We start from the raw sequence: 20,473 nt of genomic DNA, 5'->3' as shown, positions 1-20,473 counted from the left end.
CTCCCCATGAACAGAAAAGGGACTGCACAAGGACTATTTTAAAAACGGCATTTATTTGGAACCTCCCCTCGCTGCAGTTTTTACTCTTACACAAAAAAGCAATTAAGAAAATGGTTACAGGTGACTGAATGAAGCATTATACACATACATCATTGTCAACAAGAGATCATTCAATCCGGGGGTGGGACCACCCAAAACCACAAAACACTCAGATGTGTCTAAAAAAAAAATAGGGGGGGGGGAAGGACATTCTAGGCAGGTGGATAAGTGACAAATGGACCTCAAAGTAGATGAAGATCCCCCCCCCCCATGCCTACTTCATCTTAATTATCCTAGGGGAGAGGTTGGGATGGACTCAAAACCCTCAGCTTCTACGGCAGAGACATCCTGCAAAATCTACCTATTCCTGCTAAGGAGACCCAGGAAAAAACACTGGCACTTCCCCCCGCCCCCCAAATCATCTGTGGGGCAAAAGTCTCAACTCCCACACACAGAGAACTCTACTGAAATCCATTCATTTCTTCAACTCTACTAGCAGAAGTTCAACGGTGGAGGCGTACAGGACCCTGGAAAACACAGTCTTTCAGGTGGGGTTAAAATCTAAGCCCAGCAAGAAAAAAAAATTAAATAAACAGAAGTTGCCATTCTGAGCCTGCAGGGCACATGGGAAATGCTTAAATTCACAGAAGAGGGCTCTTGCTGGCTCTGAGGCTGGACCTGGCAGTTTCAATTGGAACTTTACCCCAGCGTGTAACACATCCCATTAAGTTCCCTCTGCTCACTGCAAAAGGTTGGGACAGTCCTCAGTTCACAAAGGCGCTTGGGGCTATTGCCTTGATGGGACAAATTATCGAAGTACGCCAGTCAACAAGAGTCACGCACTCCTCGAAATACAGAGTAAGGAGGGGGGAATATCCCTCACATTCTCCCAGCAGGGCTCCATTAAACCCCCCCCTCCATTTCTTGGCTCCATGTTGGAGAGAAAAACAACTGTATAGAAAAAAAACCATTCTTCAGTTCTGTGGCGGTGGTGGCGGGGGAGCAGGGGGCATGCCAAATGGTGGCAAAGCCGGAACCCCCACCCCCATCATGGTTACAAAGTTAGAAGGGTCCATGGGAGGCGGAGGAGGGGGAGGGGCGTACATCATGCCCGCGGAGCCAGGCGGGGGGGGCGGGGGAGGAGGCGGGGCCCCGGGCGGCAGCGGAGGCTGGACCCCTGGAGGCAAAGGCACCATGGAGGGGCTGCCTTGCATCTGCGGGCCCCCCGTAGAAGTTGCCGCCGCCCCCTGCTGCTGCTGCCATGGAGGGATGGCCCCGCTGCCAGCGCTCGTGGTGGTGATGGTCGTCGTATCTAGGATTTAACACAGCACAAAGTCATTCCAGGAGGCTCGGAACCAGGGTCCTGAATCTCCCCGGTCAGAGAAACAGCTGACCCCTTTTCTCAAGATCACGTCCGGGGAGAGTATTCTTTCCCCCGCTTGAGATGACCAAGCGGGATAAGCCTGGGAAAGATGCCTTTTCCTCTGACCATCCCCAGGGCATTTGGCCTAAAAGCCAAGGATGGGCCTCACAGCAAACATCAAAAGGGAAGCCAAGGATTCAGCTCAAATACTGGGAGAAACCACTCCAGGAGCGGAGGGGTGGCTAACTGAGGATCTCTGAGCCTGACCCTGCAGAAAGAAGCACGGAGCTGCAAGTGAACCACAATGGAGGAATTATTCTGGCCAGGTACTGAAGGACAGGAAAAGGAAGTGGCCTCCTACCCCCAAGGGCAGCCCCACATTAGGACAGGGCCAATGGCCATTGACTTGCTATTAATACTGGCCAGAGTGTCGCGGAGGTGCAAAATTAAAAGAAGTTCTCTTACTCACTTTGCTGCCATGGCAAGGGAGTACTGCTGCTGGGAGGCGGGGGTGGAGGCTGCTGCTGCTGCTGCCATGGGGGAAGAGGACCAGAGGGAGGCGGGGGAGGCTGACCACTGGGCGGAGGGGGCGGTGGGGGCATCATACCCATCGGAGGCGGCATCATACCTGCAAGGCCAGACAGGCCATCAAGCTGACCCCGGGAACTACCCGCCAACCCCCTCACCCTGCCAATCCAAGTGACAGACACACACACCCTCCGCTTAATGGGAAAACAAGCCCCGTTTCCTCACCTTTTCCTTGGAGGCGATAGACCCCAGAGCCCACTGGCGCATTGCCCAGGTACTGATCTTAAGGGAATGAGAGACCGCAGCCTTAGTGACAGTTGGAACAGAACATCCCCGCCCAGCTCCGTCCACCCAGCCAGCCACAGTACTGTCCACAAGTGGAATTGGCTGAAAATACCCTTCCAAGCCTGAGAGACGTGATCGAAATTAGCCTGCAGCTGGACTCTGATCAGCCTTTCTCCATCCATGATGAAAACGCCCAAGCACCACAAAGTTCTAGATTGTACTCACCCATGTGATGGGGACCTGGTGGGCCATGAGGATGCGGTCCCTGGTTCATTGGAGGATTGTGCGGCTGCATCCAAGGCGGGGGGCCATTTGGATTGTGCTGCATGGGGTGACCACCGTGCCCCCCCATGTTTGACATTGGGTGAGGGAAGTTGTGAGGACCGCCAGGCCCTGAGGGCCCCCCTCCTCCACCACCACCGCCTCCTCCGCCTCCACCACCACCACCACCGTGCATGCCACCATGGAAGGGCCGGTTTTCAGAAGGGCCAGAGTTCATCCACGGAGGGCGGTTCTATGCACAGACAACACAACAGTAGGGGAAGCATTTCAGTTACACAAGAAAGAGAAGCCAGGTGTGCTCCGCACTAGAAATACCCACTTCCCGCATAACACTGAGTGCTTATTTGCTGAGAACACAAGCACCAGTTAGTATCCTACCGGGACAACTTTATTCTATTAAGGCAACTCTTCCCCTTTGGAAAAACAGACATTCTATTCCCTTCAATCCAATCTGGTCTAACAACATCCTTCCCAGTATGTTACTCACAGGAGGTGGCTGGTTGTTTCCAGGCCCTGATGGTCTCGGGCCGCTCTGCAGAGGTGGATTAGAAGGTCCTGAAGAAGACCCTACAGATGCTGGCACAGGGGCCTCTCCTAACTCAGCCATCAGAGATAAGTACTCTTTATCCATGCGTGCTTTATCCTGAGCTGACTGGGGATCTCCAGGCCTGAAAGGAGGAAGCCAGTTACCCTACAGCCTAAGCCAGTGATGGAGAACCTTTTAGAGACCGAGTGCCCAAACTGCAACCCAAATCCCACTTATTTATCGCCGAGTGCCAATGCGCAACACAGCACAGCCCTAGGCCAGTGGTCGGCAAACTCATTAGTCAACAGAGCCAAATATCAACAGTATAATGATTGAGATTTCTTTTGAGAGCCAAATTTCTTAAACTATATAGGTAGGTACACTGAATAAAACTTGATATCATACTTAATAATGATCTTATTTATTGATAAAAATTAAATTGTAAGTCCCTGCCATTTCCCCCTCCCGGTCCGGAGTCCTCGTCTGGAGGCCTGGTTTACCGCCATAAAAGCTTATTGGTAGACCTGGCCTCCGGCTGAGTCCCATTGGGAGGCCAGGTCTACCCATTGGCTTTCTTGGCAGTAGACCTGGCCTCTGGAGGCTCATAAAAGCCAATTGATAGACCTGGCCTCTGAAGGGGGACTCCCCTCCTTGGAGTCCAGGTCTACTGCCAAGAAAGCCAGTGGGTAGACATGGCCTCTGAGGAGGGAAAAAAGTAAGTAAGGTATCCATAAAATTAAATCATGACAATGACTGACAAACACTGTACATTTTCCCCATCTGCATTCTCAAAACTCTGCAGGGGGGCTTATTGTTGAGTTGTGCATCTGAGTGGCAAATCCAAGGCAAAACCTCCCATTCATAAATGGTCAATAACCCCCCATGCAGAGTTTTGAGAATCTGGATGGGGAAAATGTGCATCTGAGCGGCAAATCCAAGGCAAAACCTCCTTTTTGGTGGGGGGAGGTCCATGATCCTTGTGCCCCGCGGTTCCTGTGGCTCTCGCCTCAGTCAAATCCTGTCGAGGTTATTCAAGGTGGGGAGGAGGAAAATATATTTGGAATGAAGGGTGTCGGTTTAAGCCACCCTAAGCAGTTTCCCAGCGTATTCATAAGAAACAAAGGATGCTCTGTATACAGATCACTGCTTTCTGCGTTTCCTTCGCTATCCAAGGGCGAGTTCACACGTGCACGTTCAGCATCTGGCAACCGCAACATCCAGGGATGCCTTATACATGAGAATGCCTCGATAGGGAAATGAATCCCCTTTCCAGGTCATTTATTGGGAGAGGGGGGGGGGTTCTGCAATTTAGGAGCGCTAAATCGGCCCGTCCCTCCAAGTAAAAGGACTGTTGGGAAGCAAAAGGACGATGGGGGGAGCAAAAGGACGGGGGGGGGGGTCAAAAGGAGGGGGGAAGGACGGGGGCAGCAAAAGGACGGGGATAGTTTGGAATTCCGTGCATTGTGCAGAGGGGGTGGACTAGAGGACCCTGGTGGTCCCTTTCAACTCTATGATTCTACGACTGGGGGATCCCCCCACCTTTCCCCCTTGCATCGATCTGCACTCCCTCCAGGGAAAGCCTTGCCTGGCACGTTTTAATACAGAAGCAGGTTTTTCAAAGGTCCTTTTTAAAAATCTCCCCCCGTCAAAAAAAAATTTCTCCTCCTTGGAAGAGAGATGATTGATTGGCCATCTCTGATTTCCTCTCTGCCTCTGCAGGAAGTTGGGGGGGGGGAAGCGAGAGGCTGGGGTCGCCTTCGGGCAGCTGCGCAGCTCTGGGAGGGAGGGAGGGAGGGCGCCGAAGCCCCCCCCAAGCCAGGGCGGGGCCGGCAGCGGCAGCAGTCTTCCCTGCTCCCCTCCCCGGGCTTGAAATTGACGCGGAGGCGCAGGTGGGGGCGCCGGGCCGCCCTGCCGAAAGCCATATGCCTCCCGCCGCCCCACTCCGCCTCAGCAGCGCCGCCGCCCCACCCAGGTGCCACTCTGGACCCGCCGCCGCCCGCTCATGCTTGGCCCCAAGGGCTACCCGGCCGGCCGCACCACTACGCTGCCGCGTCGCCCCGCAACAAAGTTGGCTGCGGCACAGCAGAAACTTGCGTCAAGGCTGCGAGGAGGGGCGGAGGAGGGGGCAGGCGCGACGGCTCCGCGCGTGCCCACAGAGAGGGCGCGGCATGCCACTTGCGGCACGCGTGCCATGCGTTCACCAACACGGGCCTAAGCTGACACAAGTTAGGACCCCAGCCATCATACAGGCCAACCATTATCTTTCTCTCTCTCTCTCTCTCTCACACACACACACACACCAAGTTGTCAGGATGTACTCTTAGAGTTAATTAATCGCCCAAAAGCGACATAAGGGTCTACTATGCTAATCTGTATTTCACATGACAAACAAGCAAGACAGTGCAGATCCTCACAACTTACTAGAATGGGTCAAGAGCTCTGCAGCTTTTCCTGGAGAACAAGCAACACGATCACAGGATACCAAAGAGGATGCTTACCGGGCAAACTTGCAGTCTGATGCAATGTGGCCAGCCCCTCCACACTTGGTACACACGGTGGTGTTGGTGATGCTGCGCGTTTCCGTATTTTGCCACGGACGCAGAATCCTGAAGCAAGAGAGCAGTTAGGCCTGACTGATAATGCAGACAAGTACATTCCTACACGGCTAACGGAGGCCCCTAAACACATACCTGTTGTCGTCTTCACGCAGCGTCCCATTGAGGCGGGCAAGCTCCCGCAGCTGCATCTTGCGCAGATCATTCTGGTCCTCTGGTGTTTCAATGCCTTGCTTCAAAATGTTCCGGATCTAGCAGACAGAAAAAAAAGCACACTGCTGCATGAAAACTAAACTGACCCTGATGGACTAAGGGTCTGATTCAGCAGAAGGCAGCTTTATTTTGCAAGTTCTGATTAAGAACTGCAACTTTATTCTAGTTCCCACAATCTACTGGAAGTCCCTAGCCTGAGAGCAGTACGGTTGACCTCGACCAGGGCCTTTTTAGTCATGGCCTCTGCCTGGTGGAACTCTGTCTGAGGAGACCAGGGCCCTGAGGGATCCGGTCCAGTTCTGCAGGGCCTGCAAGACAAAGATGTTCTGCCAGCCACATGGCTGAGGACTTTTGGCTGCTTTATTACATCCACTGGTCACCTGACAGAGCCTCCTTCTTCTGTATGCTTCCCTCAGTCCCATTCCTCACTTACTTTGTGGAGGGTTTGTTGTTCTCAAGAGTCTGCTCTACTGGGAATTTAGGGTGCCATCTTATTTGTATTTTATTTAATTGTTTCTGTTTTAAAAAGTATCTGATTTGTTGTTACCCACCCCGAGCCCCGCTGTAGTGGAGGAAGGGCCGAACAGAAGTCTAAAATATAAATGAATAAATATAAATTATGGGCTGTGCCTCCACAAACACCCTCTGTACTTGAACCAACCAACAGATGTTGGTTTTGAGTTTCTCTTCCCAGAGTGGGCCTTTGGAGAGGAGAGATCCACAGGGTACATAACAAGGGCAGGTCTGTGGCTCTCAACTTCTTGCTGGGTGCAGTATCTTTTCAAACTCTCTATACTCACTCCACTTAAAACCCGTAACGTATGGTGTATACATGGAGAAACTCTGCAACTGATGCATAATATTACTCTACCACTAATAAATAAAAAAGGGAGAGAACAGGTAACAGTAAATATTGCAAAAATAAACAAGTATGGGACCTTTAAGCACAAGCACTTGCAGGGGGCATCTCATTTTCGCCCCCTCTTTCCCTTCCTCGAAAGCCCCCATAGCCTCTCCCTTTTCTGCTTCCTCCTATTCTTCACACCCACCAGCCAATCCACCTTTATCTGTCAGCTTTTCCTCCCCCAGGCAACCTCTACCTGGGAAAAGAATGGCCCAGTTGTCTGGTGCCAGCTGCCAGGCCCAGTTGCATGGCAGGGAACCTGCAAGGGCTATCTCCTCTTTCCCTCCTCCTGGCAGCCCTCAAACCCTCACATTTCCCTGCTTCCTTCTCTCTTCCCCAGCCAATCACCAACCTACCTTTTATCTGCTTCCCATCCTCAGCTATATTATTCAGTTACTTCATTTATACCCCACCTTTCTCCTCAATGGGGACCCAACGTAGCTTACATCATTCTCCTCTCCTCCATTTTATCCTCATAACAACCATGAGGCAGGTTAGGCTGAGAAAGCGTAACAGGCCCAAGGTCACCCTGTAAGCTTCCATGGCACAGTGGTGATTTGAACCTGGATTCCCAGATCATAGTCTGAAACGCTAACCACTATACCACACCAGCTTTTGTGGGGTGGCTGCTACTGAACAGTATCAAGTGAGTCATGCAAGCCATGTGGCAGCAATTTGCCCTGTGCTTGCTGCCAGGCCTGGACTTAATGAGTCTGCCCACAAAGGCCAAAACAGCCCTGGAAAGGAGTGCCCCCTGGTTGTCTTTTACTGACAGAAACCAAGCCTGAAAGGCTGGCAGTAACTGTTGGGCTGCCTAGCAACAGCCACCAAGAACATTTCTTTCTTAAAACAACAGGTGCTGCTTCTATTTTTCCGGGGGGGGGGGCACCCTTAAAAAAAGATTTTTCTGCTAACTCGGGGCAGCTTCCAATTTTGTAGAAAGATCCGTCTTGTCTGTTCATGGCTCCAATTTCAGGATTTCAGTAACCACAAATGGGGGCCGCATTTAAGAATTAGATATATTGATATCTAATGCAATTTTTATGAGTGCATGACAGAGTGAGTTGAGTGTGTGTGTGTGTGTGTGTGTAAAAAGAATCTAAGATTCTGTTCTTTGATGTATCAAATCATGAGTAACAGCCAATCTCCAGACTGGGCAGTGTCTGGAAAGCTCCTCCTTCAAAGCCCATTTTCAAATGGACAGTTCTGAGAATTTTCTTCAAGGACTTGTTTCCACCAGGCATGAAGGAACATCGGCAAAACCTGAACTAAGTCTTGGATCCAGCACAACAATTCCATGGGTAGAAAGATTTCTGGCTGTGGAGTGCGACTTTCTTGCTTCCCCCCATCCACCGCACCCTGAAATGCTGCAAGAAGCATTGCTTCTGATGGAAATCATTCCACTCACAAAAAAACCACGCTGGATCCAAGCCAACGAATGTGGGCTTTGAAGCAGGATTCAAGATACGGGCATAAAAGCTGAAGGCACACGTGACTAGGAAAGCAGTGATCAGGATAGGTCATCAGTTATGGCACCCTTGGATCAGAGAAGCTTTAGCAGACAAAAAAGTGAGATGCAAAAGACCTGCTGCCGTGCAAACCTTGGGGTTCACCTTTTATCAAGAGACAGCTAGGCCAACAAAATTATCCTTGCTGAAAAGGTTTTCTCTGGCACACTTGAGGTGTCTGACTGAGCGCCACAGTTAGGAAAGGCTCTTTTTCTGCAGCCCAAACTGCCTAGCAACCACCACTATGTCTTGTTCCCCTTTTCAGTGTGCATCTTGGCTCCTTCGCACAAGGAATGAGCTGCTTCATACTGAAAGCTTCACACTGATCTGGGCTTTATGCTGTAGACTGCACTTGATGGCTTTTCGGCCCCTGCCTTTCTGGTAGCAACGTTAAGCCCAGAGGTTTGCCCTTTACCTGTTCCACGGCTTTCTTCACATTTTCCATAGTGTTGGCAGTGACCAGCGCATGAAGGGGTTCATCCTCACCGGGCAGCATCTGGCCATCTTTCCGCCCCACCTTCCCTTCTTTCACAGAACCTTTGCCCCTGATCATGATCTTTGCATTGCACTCTTTCTCGATGTTCTTCAGTGTGTTTCCTCTGGAAAGACAAAATCCAAACCCAGGTGCTCAACTGATGTCAGCCAACCAGTGCTCTGAAATACATCCCCAAAAAGAGGAACCACCCAGAAGGATGAGAAAGCAGCACTCTGAACACTCTCACAAAACATGTTCTTGGAGTGAGACCAACATCATTTAAAAGCTTAAACCAAGTCTTTTATTCCTGAGATAATATGGAAAAGATGGAAAAAAATAGTACTTTAAGTACAATTCACTTTACTATGAATTTAGTTAATACTAGACATTCTGCCTCACTGTGGAGAAGTTGGGTTGAGCTGAATTAGTTTTTTCCTCGCAGACACTCCCCAAAACAAATACATGTTCTTGCAACCTTTCCACAATACGAAGTATTCTAGAACTGCCCATTTTGCCATCTCTCAACCTTCATGGGAGGAACACAAGCTCTTACCTGGGTCCAATCAGAAGCCCAACAAAGTTTATTTCAGGATATTCATCTTGCGGGATCATCACTTTGTCACTCACCCGGGTTGCTGGGGGCCTGTGAAAGATTAGATAGTGCCCATCAAGATCTGGTAGTCATCCACAATGGACCCCCTTGTGAGCTGAGTTCAGCACTGGGCTCAACCTGGTAACCCTCCAGGGAAAGCCCACAATGGAGAAGGGAGCTCTGCAACAGGCAGGGATAAAGTCATGTCCACCTGCCTCAGAGGGGGCAGAGCAGCAAGCCTCGTCTTACTTGTAATCAGCCGGCGGCTTGAAGTCTGGGTTGAGCGCCACCATCTCCGTGATCAGGTTGTGCCTCTCTTCCTCCAGTTTCTTGCGTGTGCGGAACTCACGGGTGTTCAGGCGCTTCCCCTCGCTATTGTAGATTGGTTCAGGGGAAGGAGACCTGCAGAGGAACAATTTCCAGTCACTCCTCGTAGACCTGAGCCCTAAAGGGCATTTATTAAGTACAGGTTCCCCTCAACTCTAGCGCAATTTAAAAAAAAAAAACATTAGAGACCACAGGAAAGGAAGGTGTAAACTCACTCATGCCCGTTAATGTCACACGGACAAGGTGGTTGTAGCAAATAATTGCCTGCTACCAGGAGGGAAAAAAAACCTGGGGTGTTTTATTTTGGGAGAGGAGGGGTATAGAGAGGGAAGCAGGGTCACACACAGCCATGACAACAGCTCTGCCATGAGTGTGCCTGTTATTAAAAAAAAAGGGGAGAGGGCGGGGAAGATGGAGAAAGTTGATTCACACAGAGAACAAACTTTCCAACTTCATTATTCCATGGAGCCAAACATTTAGGAAGGAACCCTGGTGCAGGAGGTAAATCAAAGAATTATTCAGGTTAACTCTGGACTTTTTAACATCAGAAAAGTAACAAGACAGGTTACGCTTCTCTCAGATTCTTCCTGGCAGTACAAGTTAAGGCTATTCCACTGGCACCACGTGGACGGGTCAAGGCTTCTGTCCTGGCTTTACCTCCACTTTGCTGGCTGCATCAAGGACGTCTGAACCTGTTTACTCTGTTTAAGGGTTAGAGAGGTGGGCTTGGTGCAGGTTGGACAAGCCCACCCTTCTCAAGGCAGTCTGGGTTATAAACTACTAGAGACAGACCTGCTTTCTCCATGCAGTTTAGGTGCCCAGACAGCAGAGAAACTAATGAACAAAAAGTTACAGCTAAAATTAAAAAAAAAAGTCAGTTTGATTTTACCACAGCTGCACTTGCGGTAAAAAAAAGTCACACTCCTAGAACTCTGTTTATACTTTAAGGACCTTCTCCAAACATATTGAAATAAAAATTTAAAGTTAGCTGCAAGAAGGGAAGAGATATTGATCATGTTATCAAAAAAACACATCCTTGAAGTAATCAGAAACCTAAACCTTGGGTTTTGGGTAAACAATCTTTTCTTTCTAGCTGGTTAAAGGATTGATTAGAACCAGTTGATCCCAATGTCTTCTCAGCTTGAAGTGAATGATCAACACAGGAATATGAAATAAAAGGTCAGGAGTAATAATATGTAAATTACACCTCCATTTCTAGGACCCGAGAAAACTTAACAGTCCCAACGCAATGTGATCTGTCCCTCCCCCCCACCTTCCATCTATGATTACTAGACATTTTAAAATACCCATCCACTAGCTAACAGGTTCTTTTAAACATAAAAACATGATTAAACAGTAAGGAAAAAGTTTCAAGCTGAATATACCTAATCATTTCATGCTTTGTATGGTAAAAGTTGCCCTTTAGCAAATAAATAAGAGAATCCATTTTTGCTGAATGGTAAAGGTATCAGTTCGTTTAACCAGTTTGGTCTCATTAGGAGAAAGCAGTGTTCAAACATACTACAAACGCAGATTACACACCAGATATTGCAGCCCTCCTCCCTTGTTCTGCGTTAACCTTCACATGAGAGAAACCTCGTTGGCACATTAAAATTAAACCAACAGCCCCAATTCGTTCTTATTCAGCACAGAACAAAGCACCAATATTTACTCCCACCAAGAGTATGTCTACCTATCAAGATTAACCTAAACCCCAGTATTGTGGTCATAAGAGAGCCAAAAAGGCTCTTTGAAGCCTGAAACAGATAATATGGTGCCTCAAGAACTAGAGAACTTGCTTTTTTGACCGGGCAGAGGGCAAGACTTATTAGCAGCCTCACCATATTTACTGACCCAAGTAATTTTAGTTGGGTTTAATTGAATAAAAAAGGGATTTTACACTATTCCACTTTCAAGAGCAAGAACTGGTTTACAAGTTGTGCAACATGCTATAACACAACACATCCTTGATTGTAGCCTCTCAGAAATTAATGTTGACAAGCCAATTAAAAAAAAAAAACAACCACACACAAAAGTTATTTTGTTGGATGACAATGAAGCCCAACAAAACCAAAGGCGTCCAAATTCCGCACACTGCTGGTGCAGTATTGCCTGAGCCCCAGCTCCCCAGATATTGGACAATGCTGTGTAGTAGCTGCTACCAAAGAAACTGGTTAGTACCCATCTGGTTTAAAAACCATGCTCAGCCACCCAATGGAAAGCACTGCAAAATCAGCGGTCAGAAAAAGTTTCCAGGCTGTTCAGACTCAGTGACTGTGCTGAGGATTCCTCAGTGTGAACCTGTGAGAAAGACTTCTGAACACTTGCCCAAGACCAGCAGTGAACAGGTTAACTTCGTTGGCCACCATATTCCTTTTCTTAATGTCAGGTTAATGGTTACAACCTATTCGCTTAGAAATTCCACAACGAGAATGGAACCTCAGCCCCTTTCTGGTTTCACTTTCCCTCACAGTAAGAATCTCAGCTACCATCTTTGTCAAATCAGACCACTGAAGATATTTCATTAGGAAGAAATTTCATTGAACTGATATTACGATGCCACCAAAATTTTATTGAAAAAGGTAAAAAATGTTACTGTCAGCTGGTTAAAACTGTTTCCCAACCTGTCCTCAGGGTTAGGGGGGATGCCCAGGTCTCCTGTGCGCAGTTTACGAGTCAGGTCTTCTATCTGCAGTTGCACTGGAAGAAACCAGGTTAGGAAAGAAAAAAGGATGGAAAAAAAGACAATGTTACCAAAAAACATCTCAAAACTCATCAACAAAGCATGAAGAACTGGAGAATTTTCAAGGGACGACTGATATGTCAACATAAAAACCAGGCGACCCCACAATGTTATGCCAGTCAAATATGCCAGTCATCAGGAATCCAGAAAAGGCCCTCCTTGGTCTTACTTATTTCTATCGATCTTCAAAAAGAATTATTCATCAGGAAGCAAAGCATTCATTTGAAAGTTAGCAAAAATTATCTAATCTTTTAAAGCCTGATCTTCAGTTTGCTGAAGAAAGCCACCCTTGACGTGCTATAACTGGTAGCGGACACTTCCAGCAGAAATACTGACATTCAAATTCTTACTTTTTAAAACATCAAAACAATCTTGTTTTGTTACAAGTGTTGGGGCCAAGTGAGAGACGAATTTCAGAACTGCACAATTCATAGCCAGTTTATCAACAGCCCTCTCATTCTGGAGAGAATGCATTATAAGCCATGCTTCTGTACTTATTTATTACTCATAGTTAACTAGATAAATAAATAAATACATAAATTTTATTTGCAGCTAGTATGCCAGATAAAACAGGTAAAATAGTTAACTAGTAAATGCTACACCTTGAAATGCAACATTAAGTGAAACCTTAGCATCCTTTAACTTGCTCATTATCCTATACTGTACACAGACAACCAAGTATCTAAGGCAGCACTAATAGATGGCAAGCATTCAGCTACTGATTCTTCGGTCCAGAATGAAGTGCTTTGACTCTGGCTCATCCAAGAGAGCACACGTTAAGTAATAGTTACTCAGCTTGTAAAGAACAGCAAGGCAAAGCAGCAAATGGTTTGGGACACAACCTGTTTTGAAGCAGCACTATACAAGACCCCATAATCTGTCAGTCTTCTCTGAAGTATGTGGTTTGTGGACTACAAGGCCAACTCACCACTAAGCAAAGTTTCACCCACACCAATTGGTGGGGGGGGGGGAGGATGTAAAGCAATAGATTCTACACATAATTGTTTGACCATTTGGTACCATTAACACAACACCATGCAATCTACACGGGCTTTCACAAATCTGCTCTTAAGCGAGAGTGCCTTGGTCCTCCTTTAAGGGAGGATACCCAGCAGCATCCAGATCCCACCACAAGCTTTCCACAAACTGCTGAGAAATTGGGGAGGTTATCTTACTTTATGATAGGCTTTGAAACAGCATAGTAACTGTCCCCAGAGCTCATCAATTCACAGAACTACCCTCTCTTGCATGGAGGAACAGAGTGAGGTGGGGCAGTTCTGGCTCACTTTGAGCAGGGAGGAGCTATATCAGAGATGGGCTGCTTCTGCCTACTCTAATGGTTTAATGTGATATTTCCCCAAATCCTCTGGCAAATACATAAAGCAAGCTGTCAGTGGAACAACTCTGTGAGAGGAGCAGCCCTTCCCCTCTATTCCAGTCATTATCTGTTCCGCTCCCCAACTGGGGCAGGTGCTTCTGGGGAGGAGCTGTTCTTTGCACCACCAAAGCAATGAGAACCACCACTGCCATCAATGAAGGAGGATGGCCCCTTCTTGTAAGAATTCTGAATACCATCCAGTCAGCTAGGAGCCCTCCCCCACAGACACTGTGAGCCACCAGGAGGGTTTAAATGGCGAGATATAAATCTATGAAACAAGCAAGTATTTACATTATCACCTGATCCTTAGAAGAGCAGTGTCTTTCTGCAACATTGTGATTTTATTATACAGTACTGATTTAATCTCAAGTTAATGATACCAAATGTTACGTGCCTGATTACATAATTCTATGGCATATTACAGGATTTTCTCTCATTAGTGCAGTTATAACTTTGCCTATTAGTGGTCTGGCTCAGTGTGGATCACTTCCCCCACATTTACTCAGTTCAGTTGAGGACTGCAAGCTCCATCTTCGGCACTACAGTTAAGTGAGCAAATGGAGCACTCAAATCTTTGCATAGACTGAGAATTCTGATATGATTCTATCCATCCACAGATGGAGCCGCTTCAGTTAAGGGTCTGATTCTGCGGCTCAACCAGTTAGTTGCACGTCTGATTAAAAACACAAAAACACTGCATTTCTAAAACCACCGCATCAGGAACAGCCTTCTTAAATAGTTTCTCAAACGAATCATTCCTCCCCGCACCATCAAATCTTCTACCCATTCATTACAAACTAATTCTCTTTCACTAGAGCCATGTTATTTTCTTTACAAGTATAAACTCAAGGTCAGATAGTGTATCTTGATTAAGCTGAAATATTGTTACATTTACAAGAAATATTGCTACATCTACAAGAAGTTAAGAAATAAGTTCCAAGATCCAAAGAAAATGGCCCTTTCTTTGATGTAAGAAGGCAGTACAGAGGATAAAATTGAGACCAGCTTCATCAAATGGCACACCTCTGCAATGCAGAAATTTTGCTTGACTGGGATAAAAACTGTTCTGCACTACATAAAAACTGACTTTGGAATCTTGAAAGTTATCCTGTAGCAGGCTTTCAAGCTACCAAACAGTTCTCAGTAGTGCTATGGATAACTGAGTGTTAAATCAAAATTCTCAGTGGTTTATGCACAAGAAAGGAGTTAAAAATTCCCAATCTTAATGAGATAAACAGGTATTAAATGGTCTTGTATTGAACAAAAGGCTAGCTTTAAGCCAAAAGGCAAGGACTGCATCTGATAACATATTAGAATACACTAGGATATTTCTGTCCAGGTACTGATCAATATTCATAAATAAATTTAACCACACCGCATTTCTTACACAAATTACACAGTTTTCATTTTCACACACAGTACAGTAACATTTGCCACTCCCCATTTTTTGCAGTTCCAATACCATAATTCCCAGAATTAAGCAGTATCCCTTTCCCAGCAACTGTGTACAATGAGTACAGTGACCCAAACTAACACAGCCCACCCTCAAGTACCTGGATATGTCAAAAAATAAATCAGAGAGTAGGGGATCTCCCCTTGCTTTGAGTGGCATCAACGATCTTTACCACCTTGCAAACTCAATTTGGTTTTGAAGAATTAATGTAACAATGTAAGAGAAAGTCAGAGGGAAACCATGGTTAGGTTGCTGTATAATATTCCACTGTGAAAGAGGTACTCGCTCCCAAACAATGCAGCTTGAAAAGGGACTTTTACAGTGTTCTCCGCTAGCAAGGAGTCTGTGAAGCTAACAAGAGACCCTGCTGATTACCAAGTTTACTGGCCAATTAAGTGAATGTCAGCAAGTTTTCATTCCCCAACACCTCCAAGGACATTAGCACTTCCACTGTGCCTGTGGAGGACACTGTTTCAGTCAGACAGGACAGGGAGCTGGTATGGAGCACAATCCACTCTGAGCAGAGACATGAATATTATCTATTTTAAGTAACAAAAACAAGGTCACAATATCCGAAGCCCATGAAAGCACACATTTTAAATGCCTCACATACAGCAGCTGAAAATAGTCTCTGGATCAGCAACGACATGAACAAATGGAAGAGGAAAAGAACAAGAGTTTACCTATGTAAGCTCTTTCTTGTTCACGAGTAAGCCCAGGGGGGATAACTGTGGGCATTCCAGGGATAACAGTCTTCTGGTCCATGGCGTCTTGGTTCCATCTGCTCCTCTTCCTCTTCTTATTAGGAAAATCTGCAAACAGAAAGATTTCTTTATAGGAACAGTTAATGCATAACACTCTCTAGTAAGAACTTTGTTTCCATGACACAATTAGTACAGCTAAAAGACCAATCACTCTCACATCCACAAACCTATCCCAGATCTTTTCACCATCAAGCTATCAAGCTTCCCCACAGTTGTGCTTCCCCCAGTCAGGGGACCAGACTCATAGCGCTTTTGGATTTTACTCTCATTTCACAATATGTGCTAAAAACTAACCATTTCTTTTTTTGTAATGCCTGTTGTTTTTAAGATGCACATGGTGAAAGGCACCAAGGAGACAACTAGGATAACATACATTTCCTAAGCTACTGTTTGTTTCACAGTTTCCTATGGAAAAAAATATCTGTGCAAAGACTCAATTGTATTAGTTTGTCCCTAAAACACAGGGCTCAGGTTAACTTTGGATCCACAAAACAAACAAACAGCATGGTACAAGGCAGACTTACTAGTTACCCTTCATAAAACAATTAATACAAACACATCAACAGTCTGCTCTAATATAAAATACTGGATAAGATAGCAAATTATCAACAAGAAAGCAACAGGACCCCTTCCCCACAGGCACATTATTCCAAAGTACAAATTCAAAGCAACCATTACTGAATTTAGCTCCAATTCAACAACCCTTTCAATTAACTTCCACTACTATGCCTGTAGGTGGCAGCAAGCAGCATTTGATGCTAGTTTTCTAACATGGCTGCCTGTTAATTTCTGCAAACATGCTGCTGGAGTGTTTACACCAGAAGGGGAGCTGCAGAACTGCACAGCATGATAGTTCCTCCAAGGACAACACACTTCTTGGTAAAACTACAAGGCATTTACGAGACATTTAATCCATATTTTCCCAACATGAACTTTTTTGGAGAACATTAAAATCCCCTTAATTGCTCTTCAAAGAAAAATTAAAGGACAAGAGAAACAGCCAATTCAGGAGAGCAGCCTATTATCATCCATTTCTTGCTTCCACAGCTGTCCTACAGCAAGGGTCAGTATGGTGTAGCGATCCATACACTGAATTAGGGAAACCCAAGTTCAAATCCCTGTTTGGTTAGAAACTTAGTAGATGAGTCATTCTCTCAGTCTAGCGCACCTCACAGGATTGTGAAGATATAACGGAGAAAGAGAGAACCAAGTATGCTGCCTGAGCTCCTTCACAGGCAAGCTATTTTTTTTTACTTATTTAGAAAATGCGCGTGCCATCTTTTCAGGGACCTATGAATACATAAATAAGGCCTCCCATTTCATCCATGCTCACGAGATATGTCTCAGTTCCCTCCATTGAGCATCAACATACCAACTGGCTCTGGCCGGGAAGAGCGGGGTAACAAATGGAAATAATAAATAAACTGTGCACCCATCATTTAAATGAAAGTCTACTTCTCAAGATTATGCTGCAGCTCTGTGCCTTTAAGCAATTTCCCCACCATGGGATTCCTTTCCAAATACAGCCCCTTCTCCCAGCATCTACCTCTTTCTATTGTGGACATCATAGCTCTGCATGGGCCATGTTTTTAAAGGGGTGTCACATATTTCTGTTATCCTCATCCCAAAGGATTAAAATAGTTAGCACCCTGTTTGCAATTTTTCAATGGAATATTGTCACAGCAAAGGCAACAGTCCCACAGCATTTGGAAGACAACACATTTAATGCCTTTAAAGGCAATAAGGTCTTCCTTGGGGTTATAAACACTCACAATCACAACATTATGTTGTGCATAATCCACAACATTTGGTGAACCAATCAAGATTTTTACTTTAATTTGCTTGTCATATATTCCATTGTGTGTTTTTTTTAAATAACCTCTTGCATATTTGTGGTACCTGAAGAAAACTCAGTGTACATGTTCACAACATAAATCAACATTATTGTAACCCCTCTCGCTTGCTTTTAAGGGGCTGGAGAAAAGACAGAAGACAATATAATGCAACAGCTAAAACAAGACCTCTTAAACTTTACTAAACAGGAGCATAGACTAAGAAAATGGGTTTCATAAGGGTGCACACCGATACATACACACAAGATATGAAAAAATGTGGCACCCTACATACAAGAACACGCTTATACTAATGACTATATATAAACAGAATGTGTTCTGTAAAAATAGATCCACTTTGCCAGCTCATATCAGAAACCTTCCCAGCGCTGATTCTAGTGTCCCCACAGGACCCCTCCACACCCATAGCTATGTAAGGTTAGAACGATAGACTAAGCTTACTTTACCTCTACATGCTTGGTTTTATCTAGATAGCAAGAAATCTATTTTTCAGGTTTTCCTGATAATTGCATATTGAACTACGCTTGAGTTTTTTTAGACAGCAAAAAAGTAGCATAACCCCTGGGGAGGCACGTTGTTGAATGACCCATTGTTGACAAACGTGCAAAGAACCCGTTTTCAGAGTCTTTTAGTAACTAGCGGGCAGACTTTGGACTACACGTGCTCCGTTTTCTAATACCCTAAATAGCGCCCCTCCACCCACCCACACACACACTAAAAACATGATCAGAAAATACAGGGTTGGATCCTATCAATTTTTTTTCTTTATTTGCCTTTGCACAACGCCTCTCTTCGCTTCATTTTCCGTCCTGCCTGGCCTTTCTCCACATGTGTCCCACGATCCGCTTTTCGTGGTCAAATGGGGCCCCATCGATGAAAAGTTGGTAGGATCCAACCGACAGAGAGAAGAAAACGGTGTACTGACCTATTAACTGAATCTCCTAAAACAGGAATGGAAGTAAGCTCCTAAGCGTTCAGTAGGCGTTACTACCGAGTAAGCATACAATGGAACAGGGCGTTAGTGAACTCAACCGAAGTTTTAAAAGAAACCCCCACACGTGACTCCAGTGCCCGCGTCACGCTTCCCGACGTGCGGAGACGCACACGTGTACGAGTTCCTTCCAACTCCCGAGCCCCGGCTACTTGCCTTGATTGCCGGCCCCGGCCTGGCCACCCTCGTCCTGCGGGTGGAGGTGGTGGAGCTGCTGCTGCTCGAGGGCCAGCTGGGGCGGCGGCGGCGAGGGAAACCGGTACTGGCCATACTGGGGAGGCGGCTGCTGGGGCTGCTGCTGGGGCTGCTGGGCCTGCGGTGGAGGCGGCGGCGGCGGCTGGGGCTGCTGCGTGGGCGGCTGGGGCTGCTGCGGCGGGGGCGGCGGCGGAGGGGGCGGCGGCGGTGGGGGCGGCGGCAGCGCGGCGAAGGGGAAGGCGGCGGCCGCCATGAGGCTGGGGATGGCCGGCTGCGGCTGGGCCTGCGCGGGGCCCGGAGGCGGCGGGGGCGGCGGGCCCTGCATCACCAGCCCGGGAGGAGGAAGTGGGTAGCCGGCCTTGCCCGGCGGTGGGGGAGGATGGAGCTTCCCCAGCGGCGTCGCGTTCGCCCCGGTCGCCATAGACGGAAAGAGGCGCTACTGCGCTCAATGGCGACCACGTCTTCGCGAATCTTCCACGCCAGAGGCTCGCCTCACAAAGAAAGCGGGCGCCTACTGGTTCGGCGCGCCGCCCGTCAAACGACCCCGCGCCACATTATTGGGCAGGAACCGGATCACTCAGCTCACGGCCGACGACGATTGGGTAGATGACAGTTCGAGGAATAGGATTGGTGCGAACTCATTGGAAGGGCGGGATAGAGACCCATTGGGTCTGCTGGTTGTCGCTCGGAAGAAAAACGGCATGGATTGGCCATCAAGCATAGCGGGCGGGGTAATAAAAATGGAATCAACGTAGAGGGCGGGAGAAGAGACCGAGGGCAGGGTCTTAAAGTCCAGTGCGCAGTCCTGATTGGCTAGCCTTGACGTGCGCCATTGGGTGCGTAGGCTTATCATTTCGCCATTAGAGCCCTACAGTTCGATGTTAAGAGGGCCGCGAGAGACGTCAATGAGACCTTTATCTCCTATTGGACAGGTCCTTAGCCAAGAGGAAAGGCACCCTTTCATTGGCAGACGGCCAAGAGCCTGCTGCTAAGGAAAGGGTTAATGGCTGCTGTGGTGGATTTGAAGGCCTTTCCTTGCGTAGGCCTATGGGGCGCAGGGGCTTCTGGGAGCTTGGGCAGGTCTGGGGCGTGGAGGCCTCTGGAAGTGCCGCCTTCAGAACTTTGGCGATGACCAAAAGTAACCTTTCTCCCCTCCCCTCGAACATATCTAGGGTTGCTCCTCTGGGTTGGGGATTTGGGGGTTGGAGCGACACCCCATTGGTATATATTTCCTTGGAGTCCACCTTCCAAAATAGCCATTTTCTCTTAGGGAACTGATTTCTGGAGCCATTGTGGTGTAGTGGTTAAGAACGGTGGCTTGGAGCAGTGGAGTCTGATCTGGAGAACCGGGTTTGATTCCCCACTCCTCCACATGAGCGGCGGAGGCTAATCTGGTGAACTGGATTGGTTTCCCCGCCCCTACAAGTGAAGCCAGCTGGGTGACCTTGGGTAAGTCACACTCTCTCAGCCTCACCTACCTCACAGGGTGTCTGTTGTGG

At 47.2% G+C, this 20,473-nt stretch overlaps 2 protein-coding genes across 8 annotated transcripts in view; both read right to left on the bottom strand.

The window, feature by feature from the left end:
- MAP4K2 (mitogen-activated protein kinase kinase kinase kinase 2) overlaps positions 1-20,473 on the bottom strand; it is a 149,875-nt gene that overhangs the window by 71,820 nt on the left and 57,582 nt on the right. The gene's annotated exons all lie outside the window — the stretch shown is intronic.
- SF1 (splicing factor 1) lies at positions 969-19,468 on the bottom strand. 7 transcript variants are annotated; one of them, XM_056853887.1, is made up of 13 exons: positions 18,936-19,468; positions 15,855-15,983; positions 12,222-12,297; positions 9,520-9,672; positions 9,232-9,321; positions 8,619-8,802; positions 5,714-5,829; positions 5,522-5,629; positions 2,985-3,165; positions 2,441-2,729; positions 2,156-2,212; positions 1,868-2,030; positions 969-1,351 (listed from the first exon to the last, which is right to left on the bottom strand). In XM_056853887.1, the coding sequence occupies exons 1-13, from the start codon at positions 19,393-19,395 to the stop codon at positions 1,102-1,104; spliced, it is 2,256 nt and encodes a 751-aa protein (XP_056709865.1). In that variant the 5' UTR covers positions 19,396-19,468; the 3' UTR covers positions 969-1,101. The 7 variants fall into 7 exon arrangements, with proteins under 7 accessions (XP_056709865.1, XP_056709864.1, XP_056709866.1 ...); XM_056853886.1 differs by having other exon boundaries at positions 1,872-2,030; XM_056853888.1 differs by having other exon boundaries at positions 1,872-2,030; positions 2,156-2,207.

Source organism: Euleptes europaea, chromosome 7 (genome assembly GCF_029931775.1).
Source record: "Euleptes europaea isolate rEulEur1 chromosome 7, rEulEur1.hap1, whole genome shotgun sequence".
Classification (NCBI taxonomy): domain Eukaryota; kingdom Metazoa; phylum Chordata; class Lepidosauria; order Squamata; family Sphaerodactylidae; genus Euleptes; species Euleptes europaea.
This window is presented reverse-complemented; position numbering and strand designations above follow the sequence as displayed.

Excerpts from the sequence above, each read along its gene's own strand:
- SF1 (XM_056853886.1), bottom strand. The coding sequence starts at position 19,395 with ATGGCGACCGGGGCGAACGCGACGCCGCTGGGGAAGCTCCATCCTCCC. Across the intron at positions 2,031-2,155 it reads CTATCGCCTCCAAGGAAAAG|GTATGATGCCGCCTCCGATG; the intron begins GTGAGGAAACGG and ends CTGGCCTTGCAG. Across the intron at positions 1,352-1,871 it reads TCCCTTGCCATGGCAGCAAA|ATACGACGACCATCACCACC; the intron begins GTGAGTAAGAGA and ends GTTAAATCCTAG.